At 52.7% G+C, this 16,103-nt stretch overlaps 3 protein-coding genes across 8 annotated transcripts; 1 reads left to right on the top strand and 2 right to left on the bottom strand.

Moving 5' to 3' along the window:
* The first annotated feature begins 195 nt into the window (after positions 1 to 195).
* Positions 196 to 3,642, top strand: TCTA (T cell leukemia translocation altered). 5 transcript variants are annotated; one of them, XM_082847380.1, is made up of 4 exons: positions 196 to 484; positions 789 to 891; positions 2,331 to 2,410; positions 3,443 to 3,642. In XM_082847380.1, the coding sequence occupies exons 1-3, from the start codon at positions 262 to 264 to the stop codon at positions 2,371 to 2,373; spliced, it is 369 nt and encodes a 122-aa protein (XP_082703506.1). In that variant the 5' UTR covers positions 196 to 261; the 3' UTR covers positions 2,374 to 2,410; positions 3,443 to 3,642. The 5 variants fall into 5 exon arrangements, with proteins under 5 accessions (XP_082703506.1, XP_082703505.1, XP_082703504.1 ...); XM_082847379.1 differs by having other exon boundaries at positions 3,028 to 3,642; XM_082847378.1 differs by having other exon boundaries at positions 2,844 to 3,642.
* Positions 3,643 to 3,881: 239 nt separating this feature from the next.
* On the bottom strand, positions 3,882 to 9,041 carry AMT (aminomethyltransferase). Its single transcript, XM_082849184.1, has 9 exons — positions 8,912 to 9,041; positions 8,642 to 8,809; positions 8,041 to 8,121; positions 6,728 to 6,859; positions 6,246 to 6,324; positions 5,811 to 5,956; positions 5,546 to 5,726; positions 5,001 to 5,156; positions 3,882 to 4,898 (listed from the first exon to the last, which is right to left on the bottom strand). Exons 1-9 carry the CDS (start codon positions 8,999 to 9,001, stop codon positions 4,720 to 4,722), a joined length of 1,212 nt encoding a protein of 403 aa, XP_082705310.1. The 5' UTR covers positions 9,002 to 9,041; the 3' UTR covers positions 3,882 to 4,719.
* A 1,486-nt stretch (positions 9,042 to 10,527) lies between these two features.
* NICN1 (nicolin 1, tubulin polyglutamylase complex subunit) lies at positions 10,528 to 13,822 on the bottom strand (the record flags this gene model as incomplete). Of its 2 annotated transcripts, XM_082848909.1 has the most annotated exons (6): positions 10,528 to 10,839; positions 10,914 to 11,018; positions 11,334 to 11,405; positions 11,854 to 11,967; positions 12,217 to 12,393; positions 13,691 to 13,822. In XM_082848909.1, the coding sequence occupies 6 exons, from the start codon at positions 13,820 to 13,822 to the stop codon at positions 10,798 to 10,800; spliced, it is 642 nt and encodes a 213-aa protein (XP_082705035.1). In that variant the 3' UTR covers positions 10,528 to 10,797. The 2 variants fall into 2 exon arrangements, with proteins under 2 accessions (XP_082705035.1, XP_082705034.1); XM_082848908.1 differs by having other exon boundaries at positions 10,528 to 11,018.
* Positions 13,823 to 16,103: the final 2,281 nt, after the last annotated feature.

The following is a 16,103-nucleotide window of genomic DNA, read 5'->3' as shown; positions in this document are numbered from 1 at the left end:
CATCATGGGAACTCCTGGGCTATAAAAGACCTGGTTGCTATTTTATACTCCTCGAGTCACTCATCCTTTAAGCAGGGTGGGGCTAGGTGCGCGTGCGCGGTTTTAACACTCCTCCCCAAACTGCCAACTCTTCGCGCAAGCGGGGTAGACGTGCCTTCCGTGGGTTTACGCGTGCGCCCTAGCGGACCTGGCTCCGGAAGACCAGACGCCTGCGCAGTGGGGACTACGGTGACAGTCCCCTGGCTGGGACGCCGGCCAGTCATGGCGGAGCCTTGGTCTGGGCAGTCCTTGCAGGCTCTGCCGGCCACGGTGCTGGGCGCTCTGGGCGCCCTCGGCAGCGAGTTCCTGCTGGAGTGGGAGGCGCAGGACATGCGCGTGACCCTCTTCAAGCTGCTGCTGCTTTGGTTGGTGTTAAGTCTCCTGAGCATCCAGCTGGCGTGGGGGTTCTACGGGAGTACGGTGACCGGGCTGTATCACCGGCCAGGTGAGACGATCCACCAACTTCCGTGGGCCGGCCACCCCCTCCCCCACAGACTGTACCTTTGGGCTCCCCAGAACCCCCCCCCAGACTACCAGTGGGTCCCCTGAGAACCTCATCACAACTTAACGCTGTACCCTGACCCATGTCAACATACCATTTCACGCCAGAAACCCCACCAGTCCACCCGTCACATATAAATTCTTCAACCCCCGTCAGACAATACCACTAGTCCCTTAGGGCCTCCACTACACTCTCCATCAAACAATACCACTGGCCTCTAACCTGACCTGGGCTGATGCCTGCTCAGATACCCACCCCCAGCTTGCTGCAGCTCTGGATGTGTTCCTGCCCCCAGGTCTGGGCGGCCAGAACGGATCCACACCTGATGGCTCCACGCATTTCCCTTCCTGGTGAGTAAATCTACTCCTATGTCTACCCCATGCTTAGTAGGCAGAGGCCACCCCTGAGCTGAGGACAGGGGAAGGGAGTTCTCAGGGTAGGAGGCCACCAGCTTTGCAGCAAACCCCAGGGTCTGCACTAGAGCTCAGGCTTCAAGTGACATCGATGTCTGAACAGCCCATCTGTATGCTGTTCAGTAACCTGTGCGGTGGGTGGCATTATTGTCACAATTTCAGAGATGTAGTGGCAACTGCACTGTAAGAGATGTAGAGATTCCACTGCACTGTAAGCCCCTCAGTTGGAAAGGCAGGAGCCTCTGTCCTTAGTGCACTGACTGAACTCATCAAATCAGCCTTCTAATCTGTAAAACATGAACTCACTAATCAGAGCATTCATTCAGTTGATCTCTGAGCTCCTACCACATGGCAGGGGCCACACTAGGTCCAGAGAACAAGAACAACCCAGGCCCTGCTCACAGGTGGAACCAGAGATTTAAAAGGGGAGAGCAGAACCTAGTGGCAGGGCAGGAATAAAGGCGCAGATGTAGAGAACGGACTTGAGGACACGGCGGGGAAGGGGAAGCAGGGACGAAGTGAGAGAGTAGCATTGACATATATACACTACCAAATGTAAAATGGATGGCTAGCGGGAAGCTGCTGCATAGCACAGGGAGATCAGCTCAATGCTTTGTGATGACCTGGAGGGGTGGGACAGGGAGGGTGGGAGGGAGGCTCAAGAGGGAGGGGATATGGGGATATAAGTATATATATAGCTGATTCACTTTGTTGTACAGCAGAAACTAACACAACATTGTAAAGTAATTATACTCCAATAAAGATATTTTAAAAAATTTTTTAATAAATAAAAGGGGAGGGCAGCAGTGCAGAGGCAAGGGTCATCAGAGCTGGTATCTTCCAAGTCAGACACCTAAGCTGAGGGCAAAGGCTAGGGGTGTACCAAGCAAAGAGAATGGACAGAACAAGGCCTAGAGGCAAGAACAAGGGTGACATATTGGAAGGATAGACAAGGCTGTGACGCTGGAGCTCAAACATAAAGGCATGAAGGGACCTGGAATACCCTATCCCAAGTCTCAAGGAGCTATTGGACTCAGCAAAGCCATGGCCTGACCAAATTTGCTTTTATAACTGCCTGCTTTATGGCAAATAGGTAAAGGTGTCCAATAGAGAGGGCAAGAGGCCAATTAGGAGGCCTGCCACTGCACAGGTTTCTGTCCTTGGCAACTGGCGAAGGATGGGAGCACCATTCACAAAGTGGAGAAGCAGGAGGACGAATAAGTCTGCAGGGGAAAGTGATGGACCCAGTGAGGGCTGTGGAAGCTCAGCAGAGAGGTCTAGGTTATAGTGTGGCCTTACTGAGCCCAGCTCAGCCCCCACAAGGGGACTGTTATGCTGTCCGCGGAATAACCCCTCTTCTCTTCTATCACTTTCAGGGAAACAGCAGCAAATGAACCTCTTAAAACCCACAGAGAATAAGGGAAGGCAGCAGAGGGGTCTCCAGGAACATCACCAGGTCTGCTGGCTCCCATACTGGGTTCTGCTGCTGCCCAGACCCCAGGGACGACTGCAGCGGGGGTAGAGGTTGGGGGCAGGGAGTATGCCAGTGCTTGCAGGGCTGGGCCTCCACTGCCCTTGGTCTTGCCTCCAGCAGCCCCAGGCATTGGGCCAGTAAAGAGTTTGCCTGTACCCTGATCTGGGTGGCTTAAGGAGAGAAGGCATGCTTCTCCTTTCAGGGGTCAGCTCAGAAGCCTCTGGGTTGGGGAGGGCAACAGTCCATTTTCTGTCTTGGCTTTTTCCTGTTCCTCTTCCCATCCCCCTGGGATGTGACCCTGTAGAGATTTGTCCCTGGGAGGAAGCCTGAGGTTGACCAGCTCTGAGATTTGTAAGGCAGGTCTGTTTTCCCCTAAGCCTGGGGTTTCCTTTATTTGGTTTTGCTTTGTTGGCAGGGACCCAGGGAATCCTGGCCTGGACACAGCCTTATATTTTATGGTTACTTAGCTGGCCATTCAAGTATAAGACAGTGGACACCAAACACCCACCTCCTTTGGCTCATCCTGAGCTCTCCAGGTGTGAGTCAGGCTATGTAAGTTGTCTTTTCATTGTACTCATATTCCTCTTAACCCCTCCCAGAAGGAAGCTGGGTACCTAGAAGTGGCTGAATCCCAGGGGTGAACTCCCATCTCCACTGCTTAAGTGCCTGTGGGGTTGTGGATCTGTACCCTGCCCCTCAAAGGGACATACTGAGCTGTTTAGTGCAAAGCGGCCCCATTGTGCCCTGCAGCCTCACCACTTCCCATCTTGACCTGGAACCAGAGGAGCTTCGTTCTAAGAGCCCACAGGCTAGGCAGGCCTGCCACTTCCACAGTGAGCCAAGGGAACTTATAAAGGTGTAAGTGGCAAACACCAGTTCCTGAAAGCAGTGTGGCCCTAGACCTGCCTGCTTCCCTGATGGACATACTTCTGCCTGCTTCTGCTGGGCCAGCAGCTACCTCAATGTCCCACTGCTTCCTTCCTCTCTGTTAAATGTCACATTTCCATCTGGCAGCCTTTGCCTAGGCTGTCTTTGCAGAGTGCACTGAAGTAGGACTATGCTGAGCTCATGCACGAGTACTCCGGAGTATCTTCTGGCTGGTGGGATGATGGTTCTGCAGCCCCAGGCCTACCCACTGACAACAAACACCACACTCAGAATTGCTCCCATATTTCACCCCAGGCTCAACTGAGGATGTGGCTTATTAAACATGGAAGTGCATCAGCTGTGTGGTTATTGACAGGACAGTGTGCACGCACAGGGGAAACTGGAGAGGGAACACCCTGGGGGCTGTTGCCCCTGAGCACCCAGAATACAACTTGCAGAGGTGGAGAGGTGATGCCATCTCCCTGGAGGAGCAGTGGTGGTGCCCAGTAGGGGCACTCTCCCCTTTAGTTTTTATAGACCTGCCCCTCTCAAGGGGAACCCACTCTGAGTCTGGGCCAGGAAGGCAGGCATTGGACTGGCACCCTAGGAACCCTGTGGACAGAGAACAATGAAGCTAGAACTGTAGCAAGCAAGAAGGAAGGAAGCTCATTTAATGTTTTATTTTCTTTAGGGGTCAGTGGAGTCCAGTAATAAGTCCCAGGGACGGAGGTCAGCCCAGGATAAGGCAAGTCTGGGAGGAGGCCCAGCCTGCCCTACAACAGCCCTGGGGCTCAGAACAGGTGGTGAGCCTGGCATGGCTGGCTGCTGGGCAGCAGGCTGGGCCAACTGGAGAATGTGGAAGAATGAGTCCATGCCCCCCTCAGCCATCCCCAAGTTTACACACGGGCACCACAGCCCTACTAGGCCAACCCTCTGTGAGTCAGGAATCATCCCTGCCCAGGAAGAGGCAACAGTTTGAATTCATGGAAAGTGAACCAGAGGAGGTAGCCGGCACTGCCCAAGGTAGTGACCCTTTGCAGTGTGAGAAACCGTGGTGAGGTAGGTTGGGCAGGCTTTCTCCTCCCCCTAAAGGTGAGCCTTTGCTCCACAGGCAGCACCTGGCAGAGTGGAAGGGCGAGGTGCCAGAACTGATGCTTCTCCAGCAGGCAAGAGTGGGGTAAATGGGACCGTGGGCTGGTCCATCACTCAGAAATGGGGTCTTGAAGTTGCAAGTGGCACAGGATGAAGTGGGAATAGGTGGTGTGACCCCGTTACCCAGACAACCAGTACCAGCCTCCACCTAGCCACCCCAAGTGTGTTCTGCCTCAGCTTCCTGACAAACCCCTTGTACAAACCCCTAGCCCCTTGTACAATGCCCTCCAGGGTAAGGCTCCTGGAGGAGAGGGCCCTGCTCCAAGTCATCCTCACTTAAGGGTAAAATAGTTTGTGGGCACAAAGGGCATCTTGCTGACCATGGCCATCTGCTGCTTTCGCCGCACCTCTACCAGCAGCAGGGTACCTGGCCGACTGTACTCATAGGGCACATAACCCATCGCCACATTCTTCTTTAGGCAGGGTGAGGGGCAGCCACTGGTCACAGCACCTGTCCAGGCAGACGCCATGTGTCAACACCACCCTGCCAGCCCAGGGTCCCCACCCTCCTAGGGAAGAGACAAGGGCTCTCCAACTTCCCTGGTCAACCTACCAAGCACGGTACCCTCCGTACTCAGGATGGGGTTGTGCGCCCGCACAGGAGCCCCCTCACACATTAACCCCACACGCCTCCGCTGCACCTTGCCCTTCAGCTGGGGAACAATGACTGAGGCTCCTGGGAAGTCCATAGCAGCTCGGCGGCGCTTCCCTGGAACATGACACGTCAGATTTAAGCCAGAGTCCGTAGGACCCCTGACTACAGGAGGTCCTAGTGACAAGGAACCCAAGTGACATCTATCCAGCATCAAGGCCCCTTCGCTCAGGCTGCCCCTAGACCCCATTCCTCCCCTGCAGTGCAGTCAGCCATCCACCTACTGACCCCTGGTCTTGGAGGCCATGCTCCCCACCTCAGCTTGCTGAGGGTCCTCAGTATCTATTGGGCAAAGCCACTGTGGTATCTTCAGGAAATGAAGGCTCAGGGAGGCTGTGCCACTTGCTCCAGGCTACACAACCTTGGAAGCAGTCCTGGGTTGGCTGGTCTCATCAAGGGTCACTCCAGCCTTCAGGATCCCCTCCCTGAGTGCTAGCCCAGCTTACCCAATGTCCAACTGAGGCTGCCTTCCACAGGTGTAGTGTGTTCATCAATGTCGTTCCCATACAGGCAGAGGCCTGCCTCCAGGCGCAGGCTGTCCCGGGCCGCCAGACCTGCCAGCTTCACCTCTGGGTTTTCCAACAGAGCTGTTGCCAGGCGGACTGCCTCCGCGGCGAGCACCGAGATCTGCAAGGGACACCAGGGAGCAGATGGGCTGCTGGCCCCAGAGTCCTATGCCCTGCACTACCCTGTGCCCACTTCTTGACAAACCTCCACACCATCCTCTCCTGTGTAGCCACAGCGGGTCACACGGCAGCCAGACACGCCAAACACCTCCATCACAGCACTGGTCATGAAGGGCAGTTTCCTCAGATCATCTGCCACGCCAGCCTGTAGCACCTGGGCCGCAGTGGGGCCTGGGCCCAGGGAGCCAATAACCAAGTGTCCAGGTCCTGGTGCCCCAGAAAGCTGGATCACAGCCCTTAGGGACCAGAACAAGACCTGAGCAAGCCTCACTCTGCAGGTGGGAGAAGATGCTCTTGCCCACAGCCCATGGAGCCTTGTGGCAGGTAGAAGGAGGGCATGATACCAAACTTAGAATTATGGTGCACCATCCTCACCTTCCCCCGGCACGGCCTCTCTGCCAAGCAGTAGAGGAAACCTGGAAGGCAAAGTTCAGCTCCAAACCCAGCCTGGCCCACTTACCTTGCAGGGCTAGCAAGGCATTATCCATCACCTCCAGGCCCACATCGTTGCCCATGTTCTGAAGCTCCCTAACCTTGTCCTGAAAGGAAAGAAATACCACATTTGCTCTGGGACCCCTTACTGAGCACCTGGTGCTGCAGAGCTCGGCAGAGTAGGCTGCTTCCCGTCTTAACAAGGTCATATAACTACTAAGTGGTAGGGATGACTCATGCCCAGGTCTGCCAGCTCTAACACCAGGCTCCAGCCTTCCATCCTCACCAGAGGATCCTCACTTAGGGGCCAGGATCAGCTTCACCTCCCCACCTCCCCCACTTCCCCACCACTGAAACTTAGCATGCTCCAGGGAGGGCCCGCTCTGGCCCACTGTTCTTTCAAAGAGCCATTGTCTGAGCTCCTTATCCATTCCAGGTCTGTCCTGGAAAACAAGGATGCTGCTCTGTGAACAAGGAGGACAGGGTACCTGGGACACAGAGGGGCTATACCTGCATGAGGGTCAGGTCCTTTTCCCAGCAGCCAGCATTGGACACCACATACAGGTGTCCCTCAGAGGTGTTGGTCACAATCAAGTCATCTAAGATGCCGCCAGCCTCATTGGTAAACAGCGACAGTGTTCCCTAGCATCAAAGTGGAGCATCATTGCCTCCAGGTCCAAGAGGCCAAGGTCAAGTGTGAGTCAAACACGCCCCTGGGCCCACTCAGCCACCACAAACTCATGAACCCTCGTGAATAGAGCTGAGGGGTGGTGGCAGTGCAAGAAGCAAGGCTGGGTCAGCCCAGGCCCCTGCACAAGCCCAGGGTTTTTGATCCTCATACACTGAGAAAGGTTTCACCTCTTCCCCACCTTGGGGGACACCTCCCTGATCTGGTGGGGCCTCTGCACTCCTCCCCATTTAGTACAGAGAGCCCCTCTCACACTTAACCCACCGTACCTAGGACTTGATGCTTCGTCCCACCCAGACCTAGGACAACTCAGTCTGTGCTCCAAACCCCAGGACAGAAGCTTCAAAGTCTATGGGAATTCCCTGGTGGTCCAGTGGTTAGGACTCGGCGCTTTCACTGCTGAGGGTGAGGGTTCAATCCCTGGTTGGGGAACTAAAATCCAGCATGGCCAAAAAAAAAAAGCAGCAGCAGCAGCTTCAAAGTCTATCTTGATGACCCCATGTGCTCCACAACAACCCTCTATAACACTGAGGTTGGCTGGCCTCAGCCTCCCCACTGGATGGACAGTATTAAGAAGAGCCTGAGGTTAAGAGGTCACATGAATCACCTGGGGATCTTGTTAAAATGCAGGTTCTGATTCAGCAGGTCTGAAGAACTGGCCTGAGAGTGTATCCTAACAAGCTCCTATGTGACGATGAGGCTGCTGGTTTACAGACTACACTTTCGTTTTTCTTTGGCTGCACAGCTTGTGGGATCTTAGTTCCCCAACCAGGGATTGAACCCAGGCCCTTGGCAGTGAGTGCACAGAGTCCTAATCCTAATCACTGGACCGCCAGGGAATTCCCAGGACTAAAATTTAAATTGCAAGGGGTTAAGCAGCATGGAAGTCACAGAACAGGACATGAACCTGGGTTTCTGGCCTTCCAGCTTGATGTGGTGGGGATGGGATAGGACCCTCCCTGCAGATGGCTGGGTGTCTGGACATGACTCAGAGACTCTGTCCCCCAAGAACAAAAGCCATGAGAAACTGTGTCTGATCCATCTCTGTGCCCCCAGGCCCGAAGCAGGGACTCAGACTGGTTTGCTGGCTTATGACTAAGAACACTCATTGAGCAGAAATAAAAGAGAGGCCCACCTGGTTTGGCTTTAGCTCTGCAATATCTCCAACCACTAGACTTTCCATCAGCTTCACCCGGTCATGGCCAAATATCTTGGTCTGGGAAAGAGATCAAAAAGCCTCTGGAAAGCCGCGGGGCTAGGAGGCATCCTCCCTGCCACCCACAGCACTTTCCAATCCAGCCGAAGTGCCTGACTAGTCTTTTGGTTCTGCAAGTGGCAGAAGCCCTACTTTCTGACTCCCCCACACCGGCCAATACAGAAGAGATGCACTCAGGGAGGTTAGGGAACTTGAAAGGGCCCAGCACCTTCCTGAAATACCCCCTTTTCCAAACCAATACCTAGGACAGTGGATGACAATGAGTGGCAGCCCTGGAAAACCCAGGACGTTGAGGGCTCCCACTAAGTGGGAGCAGGCTAGAGAGATAAGACAGGAGATGATCAAGAGACCCTCTGAGTCAGTTTACTGGGGGCCATAGTACATTACACCCTTGAGACCTCCAACTCTTCTGAGAGGGCTGCCCTTGGAATCCAGCTCCCAGCAAAGAAAGCTGAGGGTTGCACCATTGTGGACTGAGAGGAAGCCCTGGCCTGGCAATCAGTGCACTCCCCTGGCTCACCTGCAGCATGTGGGATACGTCAAAGAGCGAGCAGTGCCGGCGTGTATGCAGGTGTGAGTCAACGTGGCTGTCCCGGTACTGCACAGGCAGATTCCAGCCTGCGAATGCCACCATCTTCCCGCCATGGGCCAGGTGGAAGTCATAGAGTGGTGTCCTGCGGAGCACGTCCTGCGGGCGGCTGGGCTCAGTGCCACCAAGGCCCCAGGCCCCGGCCCTCTTCCTCCCCCACCCTCCAAGACTGGCACCACAACCCAGCACCCTCTATCCCACCTGTGCACTACTGAGAGAACGGCGCAGGGCCGAGGGGAGCGCCTGGAGACACGAGCCCAGACGGGACATCATGCTCCCAGCCCGCTGCATTGTTGCCCGCAACGGGTGCAGCCGACGCACAGAGGCCACCACTCTGACAGGCACGCTGGGAGATGTAGTCCAAGCCCTGCTTAGATAGGTCTCTCCCCCGCCCAAGGGATCAGAAGAGGGAGTGGGCAGCCCCAAGGGCAGACGCAGCTTTGGAGCACACAGTGCATTGACTCCCAGCTGCAGGGAAATAGCCCCGGGCGCTTCCATCTGATCAGGGCAGATTGGGCGGTTGGAGCCAGTTAAGCCACTCAGAAATAGAGCTGGGGGCTAGACCTCCCCCTGCTGACTGCCCTGCCTCCAAAGGGCCAAAGTTCTGCAAAGGGCTGAAAGGCCTGAATCACCAGTTTAGGACAATAGGAGTGTAAGGTCGCATGGGGGGAGGGTAAGGGGTGGAGAGGGCACAGGAGGGTGGAGTCAGCCCGGCAGGCAGAGTGCCACAGTAACCTGGCCTCATGTGAGGGTCTCCAGCTCTCTCGCCGGGCAAACGTAGGCAGCGGGCACAGTGATGCATTCCACAAGTATTTATTGATCTTGCTGCACACTAGGCCCTGTGCTGGGGACAGAGCTGTGCAGGAAGCAGGGTCCCTGCCATCCCAGGGACCTCCCCCCTCACTCACATACACACTGAGAGCTGCTACTCCCTGAGCACAAGACTGATCATTACCCTCTTAGCAAAAGCTGAATGGGGCTTAGTAAATGACCGTGCAGGCAGATACCACCTACAAGAACTCTGATAGGTGACATCAGAAGGTGGCCACCAAAAAGTGGCTGCCCTTCCCCTAGAAAGCTGTTGAGCCACACAAACATCCAATTTTCCAGGTCCAACACATGTTGCAGTACTGCCTCATAACAGCCCCCAGAAGCAAGCCAGGAAAAAACAGAGAGAAGCAGGATTTTCTCATAAGGAGCAGCAGCCTGTCTTATTCAGCTGCTGGCCTGGCGTTGTAGAAAACCTCAGCCTCTTAAAAGACACCAATGAGAACCCTCACCTGGCCCCCACCACCACCACCGAGGTTGATCTCTCATCACACTGAGCGTGGCTCTTAGATGGGGGCAACTGGAAGAGGGACAAGGATGCGCTTTGGGCTCTGTGAGATGGCAGACAGGTCCCAGGACTCATTTTCAGGCCCCAGCCTTGCCCAGGGCACCCGCCCAGACCCGATGGATGGGGGCAGACCCATTTGAACACACATCCAGGAGCCAACTCAGGGACCAAGGGACTCAGGCTGCCCAAATTCCCAGCTTTGTGTGGCTCCCCAGGCAAGCAGCAGAAGAGTTTAGATAGGAATTTTCTTTTTGTGGGCATAATACAAAGGGAAAGAAGACCATTAGGGGGCGCAGAAGGAAAAACGCGGCTCCTGTTTCTCCTTCAAGCTTCCAAACTACGACTGCCAAGTTATAGCAGTCTTCCAAGGCTAGACAGAGCAGGTTCTAGTAGGTTACCCCAGCCTACTACACTCAGGGTGAGGGAGCAGGCAGAAGACAGGAATGCTCATGTTGGCAGGGGAGACAGAGGGCACAGGGGGATTCTTAGGAATAGAACTGGAGTGTTTTTAGGGAGGGCGAAGGAGGAGGTTTGGGTTGCAGTCAGGTGAGGACAGAGTGTATCCCCTCCAGGAGTTCATGCTAAAGCAACACAGTGAGCCCCCAAGAATCTTGACTCTGTGAACGTGGTCCTGACAGAATGCGCATGCAGGCAACACTCGGAATGCACAGGGACAGCACTTCAGCCTCTGATGGCCCAAGCTGGGCCTGGATGGGCACGGAAGGCCAACGTCTTGACTAAGGGCCACAGCTCAAGTGTAGGAGAGCAAGTTCAGGTCATAACAGCCATCCACCTGCAACACAAAAGACCATCAGATCTGACCCATTCAGGCCAACGGGAGCCAAGCAGAGGGAAGCGATCACTCACATCAAAGCGGCCGATCCTTGTGGAGGTATGACTGGCCCGGATCATCTCTGTCAGCGCCCACATCTGCTGTACCTCGGATGATACCCTGCTGGGGTCTGGGAGACCCTGCTCCAGAAGGAGGGGTCAGTGGCCATGGGTCTCTCCCCAGCAGTGCCCTTATAACTCCAGATAGGCCAAGTTGGGCTATGGGGCCCTCCAGCTGACATTCCCAGATGACTTGTGAAACATGAGGATGGGGCCTGATGTGGAGTAGGTGGCCCGGCCCCACACAGAGATGCCTCAAATCCCAGGAGGATGGTGCACAGAGTGAACGAAGGTCCCTGGGTCCAGCACCAGATTCTTGCAGAAAGGGGTCCCCTTGGGCCTGTGCTGGACACCAGAGCTGTTCGCACATGGTTCTTAGCCAGGGTAAGGGCTTACCTCAAGAAGGGGAGCAGGCTGCTCACAAGGCACTGGGTGCGAGAGCCACTTGGGGAAGGTCATGGAAGGGCTCTGCAAAGCAAAGGCATACTGCCCTGAGGCGGGCAGAGTAGGAGAGACCTGGAACCAGATCCCAAGGTCCTGAAGGCAGAGAGAAGGGCCCCTGAGCCCCAGAAACTGGGAAAATCCCGTTTAGGTCCCAGGGGCAGAAGACTACCTAAGCTCTTCTGCTATGCAGAAGGAAGCCCCACGAAGACAAGGAGCAGAAGTATATCTGGGTACCTGAATGTTCCAGATCTGAAAAAGGCAGGTAGCCCCAAAGGTCAGGGGATATGGGGACGTGGCCTCACCTCTTATCATGAACTTCCAGCATTCCCACCTGGCTAACTTCCATGAAGGACTCCTTCTGAGTCTCCCCATCCTTACCCATCCACTCCCACCTGTACCCCCAGGCCTCCCAGCCATAGCTAGGAGCCTCCTGGAGAAAGGGCCAGCAAACAGCTCTGAGCTAGTCACTTACCTTTGGTCCCTGTTTGTAGATCTGCAGCTCCTCCACCGTGAAAGACAACCACAGTGGTGATGGCTGTCGCAGAATCAGGCGTAGTTCCAGTACTTTGCCGATGTCACACAGCATCTGACACATACACACAAGGACCCACCGAGGCCCCAGCTCACTGCCCAGGAGCCAACCAGCAATGAGCCAAGGTGCTTCCTCCCCAGGCCTTTGAGAAGGAAACAGTAGTTCCTCCAAGGCACTTGCCCAAGAACCACAATGCAGGCCAACCTTGCCTGCCCCTCTTCCCTCATGGTATCCTGGCCCAATCCCCAGGCCTCTTGTGAGCCCTCATCTGGGCTGCCCTGGCCATGCTGAGTCCCAGCTGACCTGGTGCTTGAACAGCGATACATACTCCTGAGCTCCCTCCTCACTGTGTGGGTCAGGCATCAGGCAGTAGTCCCGAAGGCAGGTCACCCACTTGGCTGGAGTGTGTGTTGAGGTGTGCTGGCGAACACGGATGGTCAGAAAGGCTGTGTAGTAATTCTTAAACATGATCTCCTGCAACTAGGGCACACACAACCCACCACAACAAATCACACCTAGGCCCCGGGCCTGATGGGTTCAAAAGCACCATCTCTTCCTCCACTTAGGAATGTACTCTTCTACCAATCTGACAATATCAACAAGAATCCACTGGGGCCCAAAGAGATTTTGCCTTCCTAGAACTCAGTCTAAATGAGCACGTCATGCAAACCATGACCTCGGATCTTGCTGCATGTCCAAGATGCTGGGAGTGGTCAGAGCCCTAACTCTAGATGAATCAGAAAATGTACAGATGAGTTCATCAAGTGGACCATGAAAGGTAGAAACTGTAAAGTAGCATAAACAAAGGAACACCAAGGGGTGACAGGACCTGGCATACCCCTGGAACAGAGAGTGGTTCAGCCTAGCTAAAGCAGTTCTCATCACTGGATACTCATCAGAATTACTCAAGGAGGGAATTCCCTGGTGGTCCAGTGGTTAGGACTCGGTGCTTTCACTGCCAGTACGCAGGGTTCGATCCCTGGTCGGGGAACTAAGATCCCACCGTGGTGAGGCCAAAAAAACCCAAAACAACAGCAACAAAACAGAATTACTCAAGGAAAAAAAAATTTTTTTTAATATAAGTGTACAGGCTCCACCCCAGACCTACTGAATCAGATTTCCAGGGTTGGGCCCTGTAATGAAGTCTCCCAGCTTAGAGTAAGCAACAGCTTGGGATAGAACCACACACTACAGGACAAAATGCCTGGGGCCGAGAGGCAAGTAGGGCAAAAACACAGAGTGGCTCTGAATGCCAGGCCATTAGAAAGTGGACTCTGTCCTCTGTGTTGAGGTCTTGCAGTGTCCAGTCACCCTGCCAGCAGATGTGGAAGGGCAACTGGAGACTGGAAACTGGAGCCACTGGGAAGACCCTGATGAGGGATGATTTGAACCTGACCTCCAGCAGGGACTGTAAGAATGGGCAGGAGGCAGGTTTGGGGGTAACTCATTGTCTAATGATACCCAGTCAGTGGCCAGGGACAAAACGACCTCTCACCTCTATTAGGTTCAAAACTGTATTTCCAGCACCTAGCCTACTATCTCGGCACTTCCGTGTCAGCGCCATTCTGGGCATTGGGGAGAGACGTTGAAGAGAACAGAAGAGGAAGCTGCATTCTAGTAACTGTGTGTTAACTGAAGGAATAAATAAATGTTTAACTGATTCATTTGGGCGAGGTACTGCAAAGGCTTTCAGTAAACGATTAAATGGCTGGGACACGCCCGAGTTCCCAGATAAGCCCCGCCCAGGAGCCCCGGTCGCGCCCACTTGCTTGCTCACCTCGAAGGGCGCGACGCTGGGGAAGGTGACATCGATGACCAGCACGCCAGGCCGGCCTTGGGAGGTCCGCACGTCGCCCACCTGCAGGGCCACGGTACCTTTCACATGACAAGGGACCGACACGCGGGACATGGTGGCAGCGGCCGCGACCAAGTAAGACCAATGGTCTTTCCCGGCGTCCCCAGCCGGGCCCCAAGAACTACAACTCCCGAGAGGGCTCGCGCTCGGCCATCCCAGCCAATCACCGATGCTCGGGGCGGGCCCGGATTCGGAAGTGTCTGCGGAAGTGCTCCTTCAGCCAATCACCGAGCGTGCCTTAGAGAGCTACCAGGGACCATGCCCAGAAACGGCCTAGCCGTTCTGGATCCAGTTAGTGCTGAGCCTTATAGGTGCCCTGAAGTCTCAGTCGGTTACTTCCTCTGTGCAGGGCGGGCGTCAGTTAAAGCGCATAAAGCCATGACCATGAATGAGCATAGTGTCTGGACGACACTGGTTGCAAAAATAGATATTAACCCCTTTTTTACGTACGCGAAGGATTTGAAGAGATAACTCACAAGAAAAGATAAATAGCCAATATGCCCATGAAAAGATGCTTAACATTATTATTCATCAAGGAAATACAAATTAGAACCCCACACACCCACTAAACAGACTAAAATTAAAAACTGACAAAACTGTGGAACGCTCATGCGTTGATAATTTCCTGCCACTTTGAAAAGCAGTTTGGCCATTCTTTAAGAACTAAATTTATACTTAAAACATGATCCAGCCATTGCACTCCTAAGTATTTACCCAAGAGAAATGAAAGCATATGTCCATCCAAGGACTTTATTCGTAATAGCCAAAATTTGGAAATAATCTAGGTGTCCAACAGATGAACAAATGAACAGATTAGCTAGTTGTGGTGTATCCACACAATGAAATACTACTCAACAGTAAAAAGAAATGAATGAATCCACAGGCTATCAATAGATGAATGGGTAAACAAAGTGTAATTACACAAAATGAAATTATTCAGCCTTAAAAAGGAATGAAATTCAGGCACATGCTTCAACAAGGATAAACATTGAAAATATTACACTTAGTGAAAAAAGCCAGACATAGAAGAACAAATATTATATGATTCCACTAATGTGAGGTACCTAGAAGAGGCAAATTCATTGAGACAGAAAGTTGAATAGAGGTTGCCAGGGTCTGGGGAGGGGGAAGTAGAGAGTTATTGTTTGACAAGTACAGAGTTTCAGTTCAGGATGGATGAAAAAAAAATCTGGAAATAGTGGTGATGATTACAAAGCACTATGAATGTACTTAAGGCCAATGAATGATATATACACTTAAAATGAGTAAATGGTCAATTTTATGTCATGTATGTTTTACCACAATAAAAAACAAACAAACAAATGAACAACTGACATACACAATACCAACACTGGATTTCAAATGCACTATGTTAAGCAAAAGAAGTCAGACCCAAGTGAGTTCATATGGTGTGGTTCCACTTACATGAAATTCTAGAAAAGTCAAAACTAATATAGAGTAATATAGAGTAATATAAATCAGAACAGTTTTCCCTGGTGCCAAGGGTGACTGTGAAGAAGTACAGCGGAATATTTTGGGGTGACAGAAAGGTTCTATGATGTGATAGGCTGGTAGTTATATTTGTCTAGACATTTGTCAAAATTCATTAAACAATGCTTAAGATATGTGCATTTTATTGTATCTAAATTATACCTCAATTGGGAATTCCCTGGCAGTCCAGTGGTTAGGACTCTGTGCTTTCATTGCTGAGGGCATGGGTTCAATCCCTGGTCAGGGAATTAGGATCTCAGAGGCCGCACAAAGTGGACAAAATAAATAAGTAAATAAAAATTGGTAAAAAAAAAAAAATATATATATATATATACACACACACACCTCAATAAAGAAATTGAAAAATAATAAAACAAAATAAATTATTCCTCAATAAACATGATTTTTAAAGAAAAAAATTAAACATCATATTTATTATCATCATCATCCTTCCAGATACTTGTGGAAACAATGCCTCAGAAATTGTCAGTTAAGCCTGTTTTATGGATAACAAAGCTGAGGCCAGATGTGGGCCAGTGATTTCCCAAGCCAAGAAAGCAATATGAAGTAGAGCTGGAAACAGAGCCTCTTTTGGACTCCTACCTCATAGGTCAGAACCCTCCAGGCAACAGTCATCTTTGGTGACCTGTGCCTTCTCTGTGTGAGGGGCTCCAGAGACACAGGCCCAGTGTAGCTCATAGGATTCTCATAATGTGACATCAAACAGACACAAAACCAGGATTCCAAGCCAGCCCAAGGAACAGCCTGGAGGAGCTAAGCCTTCCCAGCCCAGACCTGGAGACCTCCAGTGACAGAAAACTTTCCCTGTCTCATCATAATTTGT

The sequence above is a fragment of the Leucopleurus acutus genome, assembly GCF_964270905.1.
Source record: "Leucopleurus acutus genome assembly, chromosome: 10".
NCBI lineage: Eukaryota > Metazoa > Chordata > Mammalia > Artiodactyla > Delphinidae > Leucopleurus > Leucopleurus acutus.
This window is presented reverse-complemented; position numbering and strand designations above follow the sequence as displayed.

What these genes read in the sequence shown, in the direction of transcription:
- TCTA (XM_082847380.1), top strand. Translation starts at nt 262, where the DNA reads ATGGCGGAGCCTTGGTCTGGGCAGTCCTTGCAGGCTCTGCCGGCCACG. An exon ending in CGGGCTGTATCACCGGCCAG is followed by an intron (nt 485 to 788) that starts GTGAGACGATCC and finishes ATGCCTGCTCAG; the next exon opens with ATACCCACCCCCAGCTTGCT. An exon ending in TCCACGCATTTCCCTTCCTG is followed by an intron (nt 892 to 2,330) that starts GTGAGTAAATCT and finishes TATCACTTTCAG; the next exon opens with GGAAACAGCAGCAAATGAAC.
- AMT (XM_082849184.1), bottom strand. Translation starts at nt 9,001, where the DNA reads ATGCAGCGGGCTGGGAGCATGATGTCCCGTCTGGGCTCGTGTCTCCAG. An exon ending in CAGAGCTAAAGCCAAACCAG is followed by an intron (nt 6,860 to 8,040) that starts GTGGGCCTCTCT and finishes CTTTGATGCTAG; the next exon opens with GGAACACTGTCGCTGTTTAC. An exon ending in TGCCTTGCTAGCCCTGCAAG is followed by an intron (nt 5,957 to 6,245) that starts GTAAGTGGGCCA and finishes CCCTGGGCCCAG; the next exon opens with GCCCCACTGCGGCCCAGGTG.